The following is a 20,279-nucleotide window of genomic DNA, read 5'->3' on the forward strand; positions in this document are numbered from 1 at the left end:
TATAATTCTGAATGACCAACTCAATACAAACAGCTCCTTCAACCTCTTCAGTTAAAGACTTCAAAAAGGCAAACCCATAGTAAACTAAATCACTTGAGAAAGGCACTGTCGAAACAGCTGTAGTCACATAGTTATAATAAATTTTGTAGAAGTATATAAAACAAACGTTTTCAGTATTTTATTGTTAGATAAAATCAACTTCCATGAAGTAACGGTCGAATCAATCAATTGTATCCTATTGTTCATTTATTGGTATCCGTCATTGTCTTCATTATAGTAGATCTGTCCTTTCTAAAATCGGCCTGGTATTCTTGTAGGATTCTTTCCGTATATCAATACAGTAGATACAAGATCAAGATTTTTTTATGCAGTTTGTCTATTTACTATTTACAGTTGTCATACTTCAGTTGGTATCCTTTTTTATGCAGCGCGCACATGCAGGCCTCATACCAATCATTTCGGATTGTTTCATTTTGCCATACTTGCACTATTAGTTGATATATCCATCTCTAAAGTTGATCTTCATCAAACTGGATCATTTCTATACATTTTAATTTTTATGTCATTTTTATATGCGTGTCATTTCCCAGAATCTATGTTAATTTTTATTTCCTATTTTGGTGCCATCACATCCTCATCTGTAGGCTGCCTTTCAAGAGAGATAGCCACGTCTATTTCCTTTGCGTTTTTCTTATAAAATGTATTAACATAGTAGGTCTTGCTTTCTAACAAGATCACGTGAGATTTACCCCTCAATTTCTAACACCATAACTGAATTACTTCCTAAGAAATTTCCTATCTCCTTTAATTAATATATTATTTTGACGTCAAATTTTCCATTAATTTCATACATGTGGTATATGACAGAGCATAACCATAAACAATGTTACATAATAGTATGGCACAGTTAGACCCAAACCCAGACATCCAAAGTGAAAGTTATCGTCCAACACCAAATTGTTCTATATGGTCCACATAATGTTCAGAAAAAAGTCACACCATTTTGAGCATCGGGTTTGGGGGGGAGAGGGGGGAGAAATCTGCAAATTCCTAGTTTTTTAAGTTTTTCGTCGATATTTCTAAAACTAAGCGGTTTAGCATGAACAACCCTTTACACAAAATTATTCTACATTAAATTTGATATAAAAAAGGCCCGATGCATAACCCTTCTAAAATGAACGGTTCAAAAGTTACGGAGGTAGTATAGTATAATTGGTCCAAAAAAAGGCCTAACCCAGACATCCAAACTAAAAGTTTTCCTTCAACACCAAATTGTTCTATATGGTCCACATATTGTTCAGTAAAAAGTTACACCATTTTGAGCGTCCGGTTTGGGGGGGAGAAGTCGGTAAATTAGTAGTTTTTTTAGGTTTTTCGTCAATATTTCTAAAACTATGCTTTAGCGTAAGGAATGTTCTATAGAAAAATGTTATACATAAAATTTAAAACAAAAAAGGTTCTATACATAATTGTTATAAAATCAACGGTTCCAGAGTTACGAAGGGTGAAAAGTGGAGGTTTTCGATACTTTTTATATCCACCGATTTCTCCCCCCCCCCTCCCCACCAAACCCGACATTCAAAATGGTGTGACTTTTTTCTGAACATTATGTGGACCATATAGAACAATTTGGTGTTGGAGGATAACTTTCACTTTGGATGTCTGGGTTTTTGGTATAGTTATATCATAAATATTGCCCAAAAAATATAAAAAGTATCGAAAACCTCGACTTTTCACCCTCCGTAACTCTGGAACCGTCGATTTTATAACAATTATGTATAGAACATTTTTTGTTTTAAATTTCATGTAGAACATTTTGGTATATAACATTGTTTACGTTAAAGCATAGTTTTAGAAATATTGACGAAAAACTTAAAAAAACTACTAATTTACCCGCTTCTCTCCCATCTCCCTCCCAAACCGGACGCTCAAAATGGTGTAACTTTTTACTGAACAATATGTGGACCATATAGAACATTTTGGTTTTGGAGGGAAACTTTTACTTTGGATGTTTGGGTTAGGCCTTTTTTTGGACCAGTTATACTATACTACCTCCGTAACTTTGGAACCATTCATTTTAGAAAGATTATGCATAGGGCCTTTTTTATTTAAAATTTAATGTAGAACAATTTTGTATAGAAGTTTGTTCATGCTAAACCGCATAGTTTTAGAAATATTGGCGAAATACTTAAGAATCTACGAATTTACCGATTTCTCTCCCCTCTCCCCCAAACCCGACGCTCAAAATGGTGTGACTTTTTTCTGGACATTGTGTGGACCATATAGAACAATTTGGTGTTGAAGGATAACTTTCACTTTGGATGTCTGGGTTATGCTATCTTTTGGATCCACTAACTATACTATACTATAATATGTTATGTAACAAATACATGTTAAGAGGTGAATACAAATACATGAAAAATGTGATGAATATAACATACCAATTTACATCTTGTATAACAATTTCAAACAGGAGTTCGATGAAGTAGATAGGCTAAAGATGTTAAAGCAACTATCTATGTTAGGGATACGCAATAAGTTAGTTAAACTTTACCAGTGACTTTGGAACGTTCCAAAGCCATGGTAAGAATAAGTGAAGATATGACAGAGGCATTTGATATTAAAAATGGAGTTAGGCAAGGTGATGTCTCATCAACAACACTTTTTAATCTAACTTTGGAAGCTGTTGTTAGAAAATTGGATATGAACAGTTGCATCAATACAAGATCTATGCAAATATGCGCATATGCGGATTATGTTGCCATAATATGACGCACCAACAAGTTATTATGCGAAAAAGCTATACAGCTGAAACGGGAAGCTGCTACGTTTGGTCTATATTGTATAAATGAAAGTAAAACAAAATATATGGAGAGCACAAAGTCTAATCAACATGAAAATCTGAAGGTTGACAACCCTACCACGAATATACCTACACTTTTTCCTACCTAGGCTTAATAATAAATGACAACAACAACACCAATCAAGAAATACAAGCACGGATTCTTAGCGGTACAAAGTGCTTTTATGCATACAAAGACTTAATGAAAAGTAAGTTACTGAATCATGAGTCTAAGCTTAGAATCTACAAAATAGTAATTAAACCAGTGGTCACATATGGATATGAAACATGGACCCCCTCAACCACTGATGAAAATCAACTGAGAATATTTGAGCGCAAAATACTAAGGAAGATATTTGGACCAACCCATTGCAGCGATGGTTCATGGAGAGTTAAAATGAACTACGAGCAAGATGAACTATTGCAGGGCGCAGATATTGTAAGATTTGCAAAGTCACAAAGACTAAACTAGCCTGGTCACTTAGAAAGAATGCCAGATAAACGGGCTGTAAAAGTAATCCAGAGATGATAGCCGTAAGCAGTGGTGAAAGAAAGTCTCGAACATGGCAGAATGGAAGAACATTGTGTTAGTAGGCCAAGACTGACAAAGGGTTGTAGCGTCATTAGAAGAAGCAGGGCCCCCGTAAGAATTACTGGCGCCTGTGTGCAAAAAAGGATTTTGGCGCCCTTAAGGCATTTTAATAATGTTTTTTTATTTATTTTTTTTTTGAAGGTAGGTAGGTAGGTGCTTGAAATAAAGCAATATAGGAACAAATAACACCATAGCAATCCTTAATTGAATAAAGTTTAAGCGGCTTTATTGAATCAATTCTGCTGGACCATCTTGTCACACTTAAAGGGTTTAAACTTGACCCGAGAACATTTTTTCTCACAACATCCCACCTTTGTGTGGATGGCGAACCCAGAGTAAAGCGATTTTCAAATTTTGTCCATTTAGAGGGGGCTGTATCGTCGGCCCCGTTAGCGAAATTATTCCGATTCGATTTTTTGCACAAACTTACTAAAAAAGATGTCCTTATAACAAATCCACAGGGTGTAAAATTGTTAAAACATTTTTTTAAACCAATTCAAAAAAACATTTTTCAGTCATTCTGAGTAAAAAAGGTCCCTTGTCATGTTTCTCTAAAATTGATTGTTGTCGAGATATACGCGATTTAAAATTTGAAAAATGCGAAAATGGCCATATAACTCAACAAAAATCGATGTTTTTTGCTCAGAATGACCCAAATTATTTTAAAAAATTGTTTGAAGGGGAAAAACTATTTTTGTGAATTTGTTAAAAAAAATTGTTTAAACAATTTTTCGACCAAGGTATCGCCTGGAACCCTGTGGATTTGTTTTTGAGTAAGTTTTTGCAAAAAATCCAATTGAAATAATTTCGCTAACGTGGGCAACGATACAGCCTGGACTAGGTATAGCGCCAATTGTTAATAATTAAAAACAACAGCTTTGTAATAAAATAATAACAAAAATTTCTTCAGGATCTTCAAGGAGGGGTTTTAAACTTTGATTTGGTCACTTTTTGACTTTGACTGAGAATGGCTATTTTCTCATTTTTTAAATTTTAAAATTTAAAATGACACGATATTTTTTACTCAGAATCGACCAAGTGATCTAAAAAAATTTGTTCGAAATGAAAAAATTATTTTTGTGAATTTGTTTTAAAAAAATTGTTTTAACAATTTTTCGACCATGGCACCGCCTGGTTCCCTGTGGATTTGTTATAAGGACCTCTTTTTTAGTATATGTTTGTAAAAAATCGAATCGGAATAATTTCGCTAACGTGGGCAACGATACAGCCTGGACTAGGTATAGCGCCAATTGTTAATAATTAAAAACAACAGCTTTGTAATAAAATAATAACAAAAATTTCTTCAGGATCTTCAAGGAGGGGTTTTAAACTTTAATTTGGTCACTTTTTGACTTTGGCTGAAAATGGCTATGTTCTCATTTTTTAAATTTTAAAATTTAAAATGACACGACATTTTTTACTCAGAATGAACCAAGTGATCTAAAAAAATTTGTTCGAAATGAAAAAATTATTTTTGTGAATTTGTTTTAAAAAAATTGTTTTACCAATTTTTCGACCACGGCACCGCCTGGTTCCCTGTGGATTTGTTATAAGGACCTCTTTTTTAGTATGTCTGTGTAAAAAATCGAATCTGAATAATTTCGCTAACGGGGGCGACGATACAGCCCGCTTAAATCTTGTTGATTCATAATTTGAGCACCACACAATCGGTCGCTTATCCATGAGATAGAATTACCGCCGACACACTATTGCTCAACCAGTGTACAATTTGGAATTTTTCCACGAAATCAAGGCATAGTTAGGTATTTCTTATCTACAGTTTTGTCTATGGAATGGGTGTTTGTTATTTTTATAGCAAGGTTTTTTATTTTATATCTATAGAAAGACTAATAATGCCATCCAAACAAATTAAAACTGAACTATTTAATTTCTCCACTTTTATTTTAAAATAAATTTTTGCTTTTTGATTTTTTTTTTGTAAATATTTTTGCAATTTTTGACCCTCGGTTTTGGCGCCCCTAAAAGATGGCACCCGTGTGCATTGCACACTTTGCACATATGGTAGCTGAGGCCTTGAGAAGAAGAAGAAGTAGAAGAACCATAAACAATGAAAAATATAGTATGTAGTAAATGCGTAACGACTTCTATACTTGTATTATTTTTTTAGTACTATTTTTTACACAATTTCCTATTTTATTTAAAGACAAAAACATTAATTTCAGGGGACTACTCCAATTAAACACTAGAGTTCTTTCATTCCGTAATTTCGTAATGAAGTAACAATTTGCATGGGCAAACCGGCACAAGGCACAGGGCACAGGGCACGGTCGCCAGCTCATATCCGGTCTCGGTCCGACCGAAACTTAATTTAAACCATTTTATCTTTTATATGCATTTGCTCCCGAATCGGGGTCTCCGCCATCATTTCCTCACTCGACACTCGTGTCTCTCGACTAAATTTGCATATTTATATCCCTCCACCTCCACCTACAGGTTTTCCGCCGAGAAGACGACGTCGTCATGCTCCTGGCTCTGGATGGGAGGTGATCTTCTAACCCCCACAAACGGCATAAAGCAATTGCGTCGTTAGACAATGCAGTCATATTTTCGATGATACACGTACGGGGAAAATGTGGCTAAAAAGAAACTGCTGAAATTATTTTTGCGTTTTTAATATTATCTTAATAGTGGCAAACAAATTTTCAATTAAAGAAATCACATAAATTATGGGAAATTTGTTGTAAAACGGTAAGGGAATGAAAAACTAGGTCTAATAAACTTTGTCATGATTTCTGATGTGTCTATATACTTTTCTATTTTGCTCTGTTTGATTTTTCCTGCAGTAGTATTCGATAATCTTTGAGAAATATTTAAGAAATCCAAACAGCGAAGAAAGTATGTGATACTTATCTAACAGAGAAAACGAACAAGGAGAAACCCCAGAAATGAAAAAAAAACGAAAAGGTTAAAAGAGCATTTAAATAAAACTACACAGTACAATTAATAATTCTGTGGATTGGTTCTAAAAAAGCCAATGTCCAATGCATATTACATATATCTACATATATATGTATCTACATTTATCATATACATATACGCTCTGAGCTTCGCTGGTGGCGCTCCTAGCGGATTACTGGAATTATCTTTCACCGGTAATTTTTAAATTTATTATTTAATTGTTATCGCTTAACATTTACAACGCAAAAAATTAATTAAATTGTAATCGATTTTTTTAAATTTTGCTAATCATTTTGACGTTCTATTGATAAAATATGAATTTCTTACTTCGGATACTTTCACAATTATCGTGTAGATGGCGCTAAGATTTTTAGATTAAATTATAATTACATATTACGGAACATTAAAAAAACTTAAATTCAGTATTTAAAACGTAAGTATATTTAAGGTAAAAATATATACCACAGCTTTGACCAACTAATATTTTTTATAATTAATGTTTTTAATTTTAATTTTACATTAATCACTTTGACATTTATGTCAAATTTCCGGTAAACGTTTACAGACTTGCCACTACTGGCGCTCGAGAATTTGTAAATATCCTCTACGTACGAGCTCACAGCGGATATCTACATTTTTTGTGGCCGTGTATAGTAGGTAGTTTTTTTGTAGCTACTACCTTAATTAGGCAGGTTATTGAAATTGTCTTCTAAAAGAAAATAATGAAACAGTGGATTGCTATAAGATATTTATATTATTTATTATTATAAAGTTGCAACAAGTTTAAACATTTTCCTCTGGTTTCAAAGGTTTGTCATTGACTTCGTAATTATGAAAATTATGATATAAATATTGCTATAAGATATTTATATTATTTATTATTATAAAGATGCAACAAGTTTAAAACATTTTCCTCTGGTTTCAAATGTTTGTCATTTACTTCGTAATTATGAAAATTATGATATAAATATAGTGTATTGCTACTTTTTATATATACTTTCTTGGTTTTTTTGACGATTAAATTTTACAATTTACAAGGTGCACCAAGTTGATTAAGTCCTATAAACACGCAAGCCAATCTAGATGCCTTAAGGTCTATACACATATGCGAGCCGAACTGTTTGCGAACGCTATATTCGGCTTGTCCCAAAAACCGACACTGTCAGTTTTTGGAACGAACACAATGGATATTCGCAGTTCAATTTGGACAGCGTTCCCAACGATATTGTCTATTCGTATCGTCGCATCGAGATTGTGTGATTGGCGTGTTTATAAGAGATTAGAGACGTTAGAAACATAATTTATTTATTTATTTAACCTCCTTTAATACACAAAATAATTGTTATGACATTAAAAGAGTGCTTACTACTGCTAAAAACTAATTCCTATATTAAGTACTAAAACCTAAACAGAATAGAACAAGTAAAAAAACACTACAAATACATCTAGACAAATAAATACATCTAAATACAAATAAATACATATAAATAAAATTTTACGACAACAACTTTTGTAGACTAGAAATTTGTGTCAGAAGCAACTTTTATCTGTTTCACAGAAGAATTTAAAAAGCCTATATCACAGTTAATTATCATATGGTTACATTCTTCTAACATCTTATTTATGGGTGAACAATCAGTTTTATTAGTTGAGAACAGTCGTTTGTTATTAATTCTTAAATGTGCTTTTGGAACATGAAATTTAATATTATTTATAAAAAAGCAATCTTTATATTTAATGAGATTTACAACATAGTATATAAAAAGGGCTGAATGAAAATGTCTTCTATTATCCAGTCGCTGAACTTTAAAACAAGTTAGCATAGCATTAGAGGAAATCATGTAGGGATAGATACCAAACTTTCTGACATAAAGAAACCTCAAGAATCGTTTTTGAACCTTTTCAATCAGATCAACGCCCGAATTGAATTCGGCTTGTGGTGCCCATATAATAGAGGCATACTCCAAGTGAGGTCTTACCAGTGCATTGTATAATGATATTAGAGTTTCAGTTCTTTTAAAAAAATTTGAATTACGAATTATGTAGCCAAGAGTTCTGTATGCCTTTCCAATGATGATCCGATAATGTTCACTAAATCTCAAGTTTTGCTAAAACATTACTCCAAGATCTTTGCAAGTGTTCTTTCTTCCAAGTACAGTGTTAGAAATTTTGTATTGGTTCTCCACGTATTGTGTTTTTCGAGTGATAGTAAAAACATGACATTTAGAAGTGTTTAGAAACATTTTGTTGTCATAATGTAATCAATGTTGATAATGTAATCAATTTACCATAAGTAACCCAAATTAAAAAGTAAATGAAACAGCAAATATAGTTCGCTGTAAATGTATTTTCAACGAACTGTACTTTAAATTAATAACGTATCTTTTATTTTCAGGGACTACTATTTAACATCGGCGGGTTGGATAGGCCAAAACAATACGCAAGTGGCTGTCGTATGGATAAACAGAGCGCAGAATCTGAGCATAGTTTCGGCGTGTTTGGCACCAAACTGGACGTGTGTCGAGGTATTTATATATTTTATTATACAAGTAGTGTCAAATAATTAATAATAAATAAATGTATCTTAATACATGGGCCATTTGTAAAATAAGATTCCCATGAATTTTAAAAATAGATATCTTATAGAATTCTACAGCAAATCCTTTGAGAAATCGAGTACTCTCTTCCTTGACTTTATCATCGGTTCTGAAACGTAATCCACACAAATGTTACCTTAATTTTAATAAGTAATAATCACTTGGTGCTAGGTCCGGACTGTAGGGGGGTGGAAAGGTCATGGAGGGGTGGTTATGGAGAAGTATCATACCACCGGAAAATGTCCTCATCATCGGTTCTGGATCGCATGTCTTAGTGTTTCTAATGTATCACATTATCTGTTGAAGTTAACTGTTATTCCATGAGGCAAAAACTCGATTAACAGTAGACCCTTCCTGTTCTAAAAGATGGTTGCCATGACTTTCCCAGCAGACTGCGTTTTTTACACTTCTTTGGCTTAGGTGAAGTTGAGCGACGCTATTCACGTGATTGCTGCTTAGTTTCAGCGATAAAGTGAAAACCATATCTCGTCGTCTGTAACAATGGATGCATTGCATTGTTGCAAAAGCTACTGGGCACACTCGACACGTTGCTGTTTGTGATTTTCTGTAAGAAGTCGTGGAACCTATACCGCATACATTTTGTGATAGCCTAATTATTTTCCTGTACATCTATAATATATAAAAAAAAGTCGAGTTATGTTAGTTACACCATTAACTCGAGAACGACTGAACAGAATTTTATGAAATTTTACACGTATTTCGAGCGGACTGGGAATAGGATAATATATAGTTTCATACCCGTACGCAACCCCCCCCCTCATATATTTATATCTTTTTTAATTTTTGGAAAAACCGTTCTTTACTAATTTTATGAGATGTAGAACCAAAAGAAACATGCAATCCTAAATTTTCAATTTTCTATCTCAGATCGTTATTTTTTAATAGCCATTTAAATATTTACATCTATATATTAAAATTCTCCGGTCGCAGTGTTTGTCACCATACTCCTCCGAAACGACTTTATGAATTTTTATGAAACTTGGCAGGTATATTCGACCGGACTGGGAGTAGTTTGTTATCTATATTTCATACCCGTATGTCATAAGGAGGTTGCCGATGACACGAAAAATACGAAATTAAGTAAGTAGACTCCTTGCTGAATTCCAAGCAGAACCGTACTAAATTTTTTTCTCTAGCTTAGTCGGTGTTCGAAATACAATATCTCAAGCCGTAGAAATATTCTGAGGCCAGAACAAGAACGAGCGACAAATTTCATAGAAGAGTTTAACTTTTGGACTTAAATTGGGCAAAATATTAGTTTTTTAATTCTGCGAAATTTTCAAAAAATATCTTTAAACGGAACTTTTCTGGCGAACCGTAAGCAGGAGAAAAATTCTAAGCACACGAAAAGAAAAAGCAGCAAATTATAAAACTGTATTTAATTTTAATTAATTTTGTTCATTTTATTTAATTTAAGTATTTTATTTATTTTCGTCTATTTTATTTTATTTCATTTTTTAATTCCATTTATTTTTTTTATTTTATTTCGTTTTATTAAATTTTATTATTTTTTTTTAAATTTATTTATTATTTTTATTTAATTTTTTTTAGCTTTATTTAATTGTATTTAAATTAATATAATTTTATTTATTTGTATTTAATTTTATTTATTTTTATCTAACTTCATTAATTTTATTTAATTTTTTTCAGTTTTATTTATTTTTATTTTTTTTTCAATTTCATTTAACTTTAATTTACTTCATTTACTTTTTTATTTAATTTTAATTTTATTTAATTTTATTTAATCAACACCTATAGAGTTGGAACTACCCCGAAGCCAATCATAAATACAGGATTGTTTTGAATGTAGATAAAATAAAGCTGTTATAATCATTATAAGATAAACAAATTTAAGATTGTAACTATTGCACTACAAACTTTTTTGTTACATCTAACTAAACTTTATTACTTCAAACATCATGTGTAATTAATTAAAAATAATAATAAAACCTCATTCACATCGAGCATTTTTTGTTTATTAATTACGAATTCCTTTTGTTTATTTTAAGTTTATTGTATACAAAAGTTTGTTTTTATCTATTGAGGCAGTACCAAGTCTGCCGCGTCAGCTAGTATCTTATAAATTGTGTTGTGGTAAATTTCAGGAATACGTAAGGCAAGGACGTTGATGGTGAGCCTCCTATCTTCAAGCAATATTTTTTAATTTTTTAAACAATTTCGTATGAAACTGAAGGCCTTCTTACGCTCTGATCTTCATTGTAAATATCCGTTCAGCCTTCACTGAATTTTCTACTTTATTTGCGAATATGTTGAAGAGATATACAGTTTCCCCATAACTTCGAGTAACTGACGATAAGTGTCAATCAGGTAAATCCATTTTGCATTTAAAAAACGTATCACAACATGAATTTCGCATTTGGGGGTAACAACGATCGGGATCTCCATCTTCGAAAACTGCTAGGCCGACACTGACCAATGCAGTAAGGCGAAAGTGGTGAGGAGAAAGAAGAGAAGAACTATTACGTAAGTCAGTGTTGCCAGATTTTTCACAGCACGTCGCATTCTTTTTCAAAGGCACAGGGACCATTTTTTTACTAATGACCCTCGTATACAGGGTGTCCCCGAAAATAGTGCGTTCCTTAAAGGTACAGGTAGATGGTACCATGTAGAGCAAAAAAGTCTTATAACATTTTTTTCTAAATTCAACTCTTTGGTCAAAAAACCAAAATTTATTTTGGTGTGCAAATTGAAATCTGACAACTATGTATACAAAAATCTAAACATAAGTAGACAATCACAATTCAAAAATAGTTGCAGCATTAGCCTTTAGTATTTACATTAAACCCTGTATTCATCCTAAACAAACAAACAAATTCTTGTTTTGTTATTTTCAAACATAGGGTGGTATAATTATTTTGCAGGTGTACCTGTCTAACCTACATTGGTCTGATGTCAATAAGCTAAATCACCAACATTTCTTGTACAGTGATGCCAAATTTTTAAATTTTATGAAAATAAACGTTCACTTATATGGAGAACAATGTCATTTTTTTGGAAACGGAAAAAAATGTTGTAGGACTTTTTTGTTCTACATTGTGTATTATATCCATACCTTAAAGGAACGCACTATTTTCGGGGACACCCTGTATAAACTAAAGAAACATTGTTTTTTTATTTTGTAAGACATTGACAAAGTATTCTCTATGTTTTTTTTTCAGACACACACAGAACGTGCTGCGGACAAAGCGTGGTTGGAAATCCAGGAGCATCCTGTATTTTCTCCGGACGGTGACAGTTACTTATTGCTGGCGCCGGTGCAGGAGGGAAGCAGGGAGACCTACACCCACATTAAACACATAACTGTCACGCAGCAACGTATAGCAGTGCTGAGTCACGGACGTCACGAAGTGACGAAAATTCTTTCTTGGGACTCCGTTAGCCATCTTATGTAAGTATTCAATAGATCAATATGGCGGAATATTATTTTTTAAACACTTCTAGTGTTTATTGTAATCAAACCTATTACAAACAATAAGTAATGCGGACAATTTTTGTAAAACACCAGAGTGGGAAGCTTCCTAGTAGCGATAACCAAATTGAGATATATAGAGCGATCTAAAAAAAAGTAATCACATCTGTATACTGTCAAATGCCTTTTCATAGTCCATGAAGGCAAGAAATGCGGGTAGTTGGTATTCATTTACGTTTTCTATCAGGATTCTCATTGTGAATAGATAGTCTGATGTATCATTATATACTTCTCGGAATTCAGCCTGTTTTAACTGTTTATAATTAGCCATTTTGAAAGTAAGCCATGTCATGGATAGCTCTGTTAGACACCAGATTCAATAAAACACAGTTTTAATTTAAATAAAAATATATTCTTATAACCCAACAACTACAACAAAAATAACAAAATATCATTTAATTCTCAGCTCAAGTTTGAATAGGTAAGGGCCACTGGCGGCTATCTATAAATAACAATAAAATATTTGATAGATATGACAAATACGCCGCTTTACAATACGTTCACATACGTCAACATAGGACAGATGTTTGGTGCGAGGATCAAGATGGGAAAAACCGCTCAGTACACTGTCGGAAAATAACGGGTCAGCGATTTATCAATTCTAAATCGCTGGTCGGTTTGGCTTTTAACTCAATACATTAAAAACCTAGTTGGCCTCCAGGCAATATATTTTAGCAACCAGTTGAGTTTTCACATCAGTTCTCTGTAGACTTCCTTCTGTTACAGCGATCGTTCTTTTATATTATAGTGGAATAGTGGAAGCGCATATGTACGTATCGCTGGTGAGTTGGTGAGTTATAATCGGTTGTTAATAATTCTTATAAACAGTTTCGTATACTTCACTGAGCAACGATATAGATCTGTAATTCTTTAGGACACATTTGGTCCTTATTTTGTATAGAAGATCGGCAATTAAACCGCCGTGTTCCGCAGCTTTTAAAGTTCTTTCTGTTTCGAATCCCTTTAAATTTGGGGTTAAACACCTCTGATTCTAGGTTTTTTATTTTTCTTTTTACCTCTTTTGTTGGTTCATTGGCCTGGTTTTGTGAGTTATCTAGAGTCTAGAGATTATAATCTAAAGGTATTTATATCTTTTCAAATGGCTAGTTTCAATTACTATCTGTTTTCATTGATGATGGTCTAATAAGACCGAAAATGTTGTGAAATTTTAATTCGTTTGGATAAATTCAACTTGATTTTTAAATATATACAATTGTACATCATAATTTTTTACTTGACTCTTAGATTATTCAAACAATGGTATACAGACAATCACTGAGAATCCTTTTCTTTCATCATAAGTTTATCAAGTGTCTTATATCGCTATTGGCAAAAAAAATCAATGAACATTTAATTTTTTAATTAAAATAACATAGCTTCAGATTCCATGGAAGACAATAATTGGTGCGTTAAGAATTATCGATGTCTACAATTATTTTGAAAAACTGTTAGTTTTGTCCAGGAATTTACTTTGTAAGGATTTTAATCTCATAATGGACATTGATTTCCCGCAGGTTTTAACACTCTTTCAGTTCACACATAAAATGGTAACTAAACGATAATTGTAACCAAATATTAATTATTGGAGTCTTTTTCTTTGTACTACATTTAGCATATGACTGAATACACAACTACTTTAACAAATTATAATTACTTGATTAGGGAATTTATTAAAAATTCTTGTTTTTGAAGGCTCTAAGTGTACCGAAAGAGAAGAATATTATTAAGGAATAATTAAAATTTCATAAAAGAAGAAGAAATATTAAAATGTATAAAGCAGACAATGACTAACAGAAAACACAACAGGTATAGAAAATAAAATCGGAATATGTACTAAAAAATATGAATTTGGAAATTGAAAACAAGTATTTGAGAACGATTAGAATGAAAAAACTGATGAATAATGAATTATTGGACATGATGGAAAGAAGAAGCAGGCTGAAAAATAAAAATATCGTAAAATACAAGAACACTAACAAAGAGATAAGGAGTACTATTAAGAAAGACAAAAATACATGGATAAGTAAGTCTTCTTCTTACTGCGCCGTCTCCCTTCTTTAGTTTTCGATCCACTTGGCTACAGCTATGCGAGAAAAGGCAGCTCTAAAGATCTCGGTCAATATTTTTGCAAAGCCAATCTCGCAGGTTCTTGAGCCAAAAATTTTGTCTTCTTCCCATTAACCTTTTGCCCTATTTTTTTTAATGATTCGAAATATTTCGTATCTGTCTTCCCTAATTACAAGCCTAATGTACGGCTAGTGGGAAGTTTTAAGTAGTGAAAAAACCACAAAACTGTGGTAAGTTTAATTAGTGTTCTTAATTCATTCAAACAATGATAAAGAAAGATTTTTCTTTTCTTAAAGGGTGTTTTACACGGCTAAACATTTTTCACTATATGTGTATCACTTAACTATTTTGAGTAGCGGTAAAGAAAGTGAACGCAGTCCTTTTAGGTACCAACATCTGTCGAGAATAGGCATGATAAGAAAAAGAAGGGTAGTACAGTGTACCACATTATGATCAAGGTATATATTACTTCGTCCTCACAGTAACAAAATTTATTTAAGAATCTGTAAAATATTGCAGAAACCGAAGCTTTTCATCTCGCAATTTTTACAGAATGGATCGATTTGCTTGAAAATTGGAGAATAAGTAGTGGATAGTCCAAAGATCAAAATCTATATTATGCTGAAAGGCGCTTTTACCACTGGGGTGGTTGCCACCGCATCTCGGGGGTGGAATTTTTTTATTATATTCTGACCGCAAAAGTTAATAAAAATATTCATTCTAAGCAAAAAACGTTCTATACATTTTTTTGATAAAATTGATATTTTTCGATTTATTCGCTATCGAAAGTGTTAATTTTATATCGAAAAAATCAATGTTTTTAATAAGGTTTCCGCTAATAACTCCAAAAGTATCCGTTTTATCAAAACATTTTTACTTAACAAAAATGTACCTTTTGAAAAAAAACCTAACGTAACCGTTTGAAAAAATAAACAAAACCGTTTTTCTTAATTTTCTTTAAGACCAACAGTAATCAAGCTATACTTTATTATATGTTAGCCCTTCTTCGTCAAATGCTAAATATTGTAGTTTCAAAGTGAAAAGACGGGAAAACTATGCATTTTTTTGAGGATAACTTGTTCAAACTAATTTAAAGTATTTAAAAATATCTATCTCTGGAAATAAAACAGAGGTCTTTAGCTCAAAAATTAAGTGACATAATGAAAAGAATGTCAGTCCCTATTTTTTTCAGCGATAAAGTGGTCGAAGCAACCCCCTAATCACCACCCTAATTAAAATTCGTCATTGACCTTTTTTGGTCTTCTTTATTTTAATATTATTAATAGGCTCTAGAAGTTTGACTGGCTTACACTGATTAGTTTAAAAAAAATGGAGTTAAAAGCGAATAACGAATTTTTGTAGTTTGGAAAAAAATTACATTTTCTTCAGAATAGAAAGATTAGAATCAGAGATACGAAAAAATGTTTAAATATAAAATTGTAGCTTATTTAATTCCCAAGAACTCAATTTGCAAAAAAATTTTCTACTTCAAAAATTGAGTGAGCTATTGACAATTAAAACTTGTAATAACATGCAAAAACCACCTTTACCAACCCTTTCAAAGTCACCTCTTTTTGCGACGGAAGACTTTAAAAAGATTTAATATCAATAAGCTTGTGAATAGTGAATAGTGAATAGTGAATACATCTTGCAAAAACCTACAAAATTCTTTTTTACCAAACTTTCTAAGATAAAAAATAAAAATGTTACGGTTAAAAAATCAATATATATTTTTGAAAAAAAAAAGGAGAAATCCAATTGGAAGCATAATAATGTAAGTTAGCGGTGTTCTTAGTCATTTACCTAATTCATTCTTCTTTATTTATGTATTATTAATAGATTCTAGAAGTTTGACTGGCTTAGATTAATTAGCTTTTAAAAAATTGGAGTTAAAATCGAATAACGAATTTTTGTAGTTTGGTAAAAAATGCAATTTTCTTCAGAATAGAAAGATTAGCATCAGAGATACGAAAAAATATTTAAATATAAAATTGTAGGATATTTTATTCACAAGAAGCTGGTTTGAAAAAAATTTTTCTACGGCAAAAATGGAGTAAATCGTAAATGAGCCTATATCGAAAAACATTGATTTTTTTAACTATTAATTATCGAAATTATTATTAATATATTAATAATCGAAAAACTATTAATTTTATCAAAAAAATGTATAGAACATTGTTTACTTAGAATGAATGTTTTTATCAACTTTTGCAGTCAAAATATAACAAAAAATTTCCACCCCTGAGATGGGATGACAACCACCCCCATGGTAAAAGCTCCTTTTGGCATCATATAGGTTTTGATTCTTGGACTATCCACTACTTATTTTCAAATTTTCAAGCAAATCGATCCATTCTGTAAAATTTGCGAGGTTTTGTCCTATTTTAAGCTTCATTACTTGGACTAAAAGTTAATAAAAACTTTCTTAGATTTGTCGAAAACTTATTGTCTATTTTTTTTTTTTAGTTATTATCTAGCTACGGAGGAAAATCGTCCAGGCCAACGACATCTCTACGTCGTCCGAGACCCTAGCACTGACGATCCACGTCGACTTGAGTCACACTGTATTACGTGTGATCTGGGGGACGTCCTCTGGAGTAGTCGTTTCCTCTACCGAAACTGCACTCACTTTAGTGCTCAGGTTTGTATCTCCTTTTATAGTCTCTGTTAGGTTTATTATATTCTAATATCTGTCAATTAAGTACTTGTAATACACTATTTAGAGCGGCAGTCAACAGGGTCCGCATAGCCATATCGATTTACAACCTTCGATAGAAGATGGAACTATGGAACTTCAAGAAGAAGAATACACTACAAGATGAGACACTGTGAGCTTAATTTGGGTCTTCTGCCACGACTATTCTTCCACAGTGTTCTACGAGAGATGAGACATATAAGTATATGTGTCTCCTAAGAATACTATTTTTCGACTCTCTTTATGATGTGTGGTTTCGTGACTTTACGAGAAAGAAGGCTAGCTCCAGACGTCAGCAGATATAGGACTTGTCGTATTGTATTGTCCATACGGTCCTTAAGTTATTCACAATAGATTAATATTATAATACAAATACGATATCATGAAATGGTCACTTTACTTTCCTGAAAATAGTCTGCTGGGTATGTCCTACGTGGAAGTATATGGATAGAAGTAATCTTTTGAGTAATAAATATTTGGTGACTAATTTTGTGAGAATTTCAAGTCCATTGTCTGGCCTTCTCAAGACGATGTCTTGTCAAAATATCTAAATAAATTAAGAAAGTAAAAAAAATGTTTACGAATAACAAGAGAATCTTAAATTCCTTGCTGAAAGCCGTTGATGCAAAAATTAATAATTCATTTAAAATGCATTTTGTACGAAATCGGTGGGTTTGCGACGTTGCCAGATAAAATTACTCAATTCACAATGTTTTAAACTTTATGCAGGAGGAAGTAGCAGCAAATTTTACTGTGAAACAGGTTACAAATAAAAATCCGAAAATCCTTTGAAATCCAAGTGATCTGACAACGTCGCCTAAGTTTACTTAACCCTAAGTTAAAACAAAACATCTTATTGCTTCTTATCTTTGTAGGTGAGTCCTCGTCTGGACGACTCCAATGCCTCATACTACGTCCTTCACTGCGAAGGACCAGGGCTTCCATTAGCTGCTGCGCACAACGCCAGCACGCACAAACTCCTCAAAATCTTATACGACAGCAGGGCGTCGAAATGGCCTCTGTTGGAGAAGTTAGCCATGCCCAAGAAGAAATCTTTAGAGGTGCCTTTGCCGCAGGGCAGCAGAGCGCAAGTACAGCTCCTGTTGCCGCCTTCATGGAGAGAGGAACTCAGGGATGCCGCCTATCCAGTTCTAGTTGAAGTGTAAGTAAAGTATTACATTTGTTTTATAGAAGCTGGTAATATTTTTTTTGTAAAAATTCTTCTTCTTCATAGCCTCTTTAAGATTTCTCTTAAACTGTCTCCATATTTCTCTGTCCTTTGCAACTCTGAAGCTAGTGGAGCTTTGACCTGTTTTGTAATGTGGTTCACATACCTTATTGGTGATCTTCCCCGGAATCTCTCTCTCTTCTTGCACTACCCCATGTAATATCAGATTCTCCAGAGCATCTCTATGCACTGCATGACCAAAGTAAGCGGACTCCTCATCTTCTTGCAAAACATGAAAGTGCAGGGGCTGTTAGTATTAAAATGATGTGTCAATCAATCAAAACAAAATTAAGTATCATTCACTATTTCAGTAATGGTAGGCCAGGCAGCAAATCGGTGACGGAAGAGTTCCAAGTGGATTGGGGAACTTATATGTCTAGTCATTGTGATGTAGTTTACATTAAACTGGATGTCAGAGGTGCCAGAGGTCAATCCGACCGCTCGATATACCATCAACTTGGTGGTGTGGAAGTCCAGGATCAGGTAAATACTACAATAAACCAATTAGCTAGGTTTAGGTGGTAAATATTAAAGTTTCTAGTGGTTATGGCGGTTTTTCAGCAAAAAAATAACGAATTGAACTTGGCCATAATTAATTGAGGGGCTCGGTAGTGAACAATGGTAAGGGACAAATTTTGATTTTTCGCGAAATAGTATGTAAAAGATGGCAAGGGACATGGCAAAGTAGAAAATTTGACTTAGTTTATCCTCCTAATAATAGATGGAGCCAGATTAGTTCCTTAAAATTTGGTAAGGGACATGCATAAGCATGAAAATAATGTTATGTGTCCATGATAATGCAGGTTGGTCAAATCTAAATGGCTTTTTTGCTGTTAACAGTGACAATTCTGAGAGCTACTTTGGTTGCAGCTCAGATAAAGATCCTGAATTTCAAGTATTTAGTGAAATTAGCTTGGTCAAGTTTCTATAAAGAAGACAACTTCTTTATATTCTTAGAATAAATGTTCGCAAATAAAAAATGGTAAGGGATGTACTGAACATTGTTTACATACACGTTCACTTTGCATAAAAACTTAACATTTTTTGCTAGCAAACCTGAAAATAAATTCCCTCCAGCGGTGTATTATTATTTTTATTTAAACGTTTTAGAAAACCTGAAAGATGTAAAATCATTTTGGGAATTGATTCCAGCTGTTTACCACAAATGGTATCTAAATTTAAAATGAATTCCTATTCCTAGTACCTATCAAATTATGTTAAGTCAACACCACTTAACACGTTACGTTAAACTATTTCAAATATTTTAGGTAAACAATGTTAAGTTGTAGTTCATATTTTCATAATTTTCTAATTATTTATTATAAAAAAATATTTGGTTTTCCATATTTCGCCTACGTATTAACAACATATTCAGCTAGTTTTAACATGTTTCATACTCTTATATTTTTTAATAAAAAATATAAGAATATTTTTTTCAAAATTCAACACTTCAAAACTCAAAACTTCTTTACTGTCCCTTACCATTTTTTACTGCCGGACCCCTCAATTAAGTTTTGACAGCGACGATATTTTATGTCACTCACAACAATTGAACCAAAACAAGATTAGTAATAAGCAAAACAAAATCTTATACACGTGAGATAACCATGCCCTAAAATAATTCTTCGACCAGAGTATCTAATGTGTCTCGTAGCGCCGTCCCTGTTGAAACACATACCGTTATAAGTTTATATACCCAGCACCAATGCACATAATAACTCTGTTTTATCTACGTCTACTTCTAAATCCAAAATAATGTTAGGTATATTCCTTTTCCATCTTAAGTGTCGAATATTTATATCGTCTATATCTGCAACAACATATACAA

The 20,279-nt window shown here is 32.6% G+C and overlaps 1 protein-coding gene across 6 annotated transcripts in view; it reads left to right on the forward strand.

The window, feature by feature from the left end:
* LOC114326093 (inactive dipeptidyl peptidase 10) overlaps positions 1-20,279 on the forward strand; it is a 396,495-nt gene that overhangs the window by 365,097 nt on the left and 11,119 nt on the right. For all 6 annotated transcript variants that reach the window (XM_050662407.1, XM_050662406.1, XM_050662408.1 and 3 more), the window contains 5 exons: positions 8,749-8,878; positions 12,151-12,380; positions 16,995-17,169; positions 18,099-18,385; positions 18,763-18,934. In XM_050662407.1, the coding sequence (XP_050518364.1) occupies positions 8,749-8,878; positions 12,151-12,380; positions 16,995-17,169; positions 18,099-18,385; positions 18,763-18,934 (994 nt within the window). The remainder of the gene's footprint in view (positions 1-8,748; positions 8,879-12,150; positions 12,381-16,994; positions 17,170-18,098; positions 18,386-18,762; positions 18,935-20,279) is intronic.

Source organism: Diabrotica virgifera, chromosome 9, assembly GCF_917563875.1.
Source record: "Diabrotica virgifera virgifera chromosome 9, PGI_DIABVI_V3a".
Lineage (NCBI taxonomy): Eukaryota > Metazoa > Arthropoda > Insecta > Coleoptera > Chrysomelidae > Diabrotica > Diabrotica virgifera.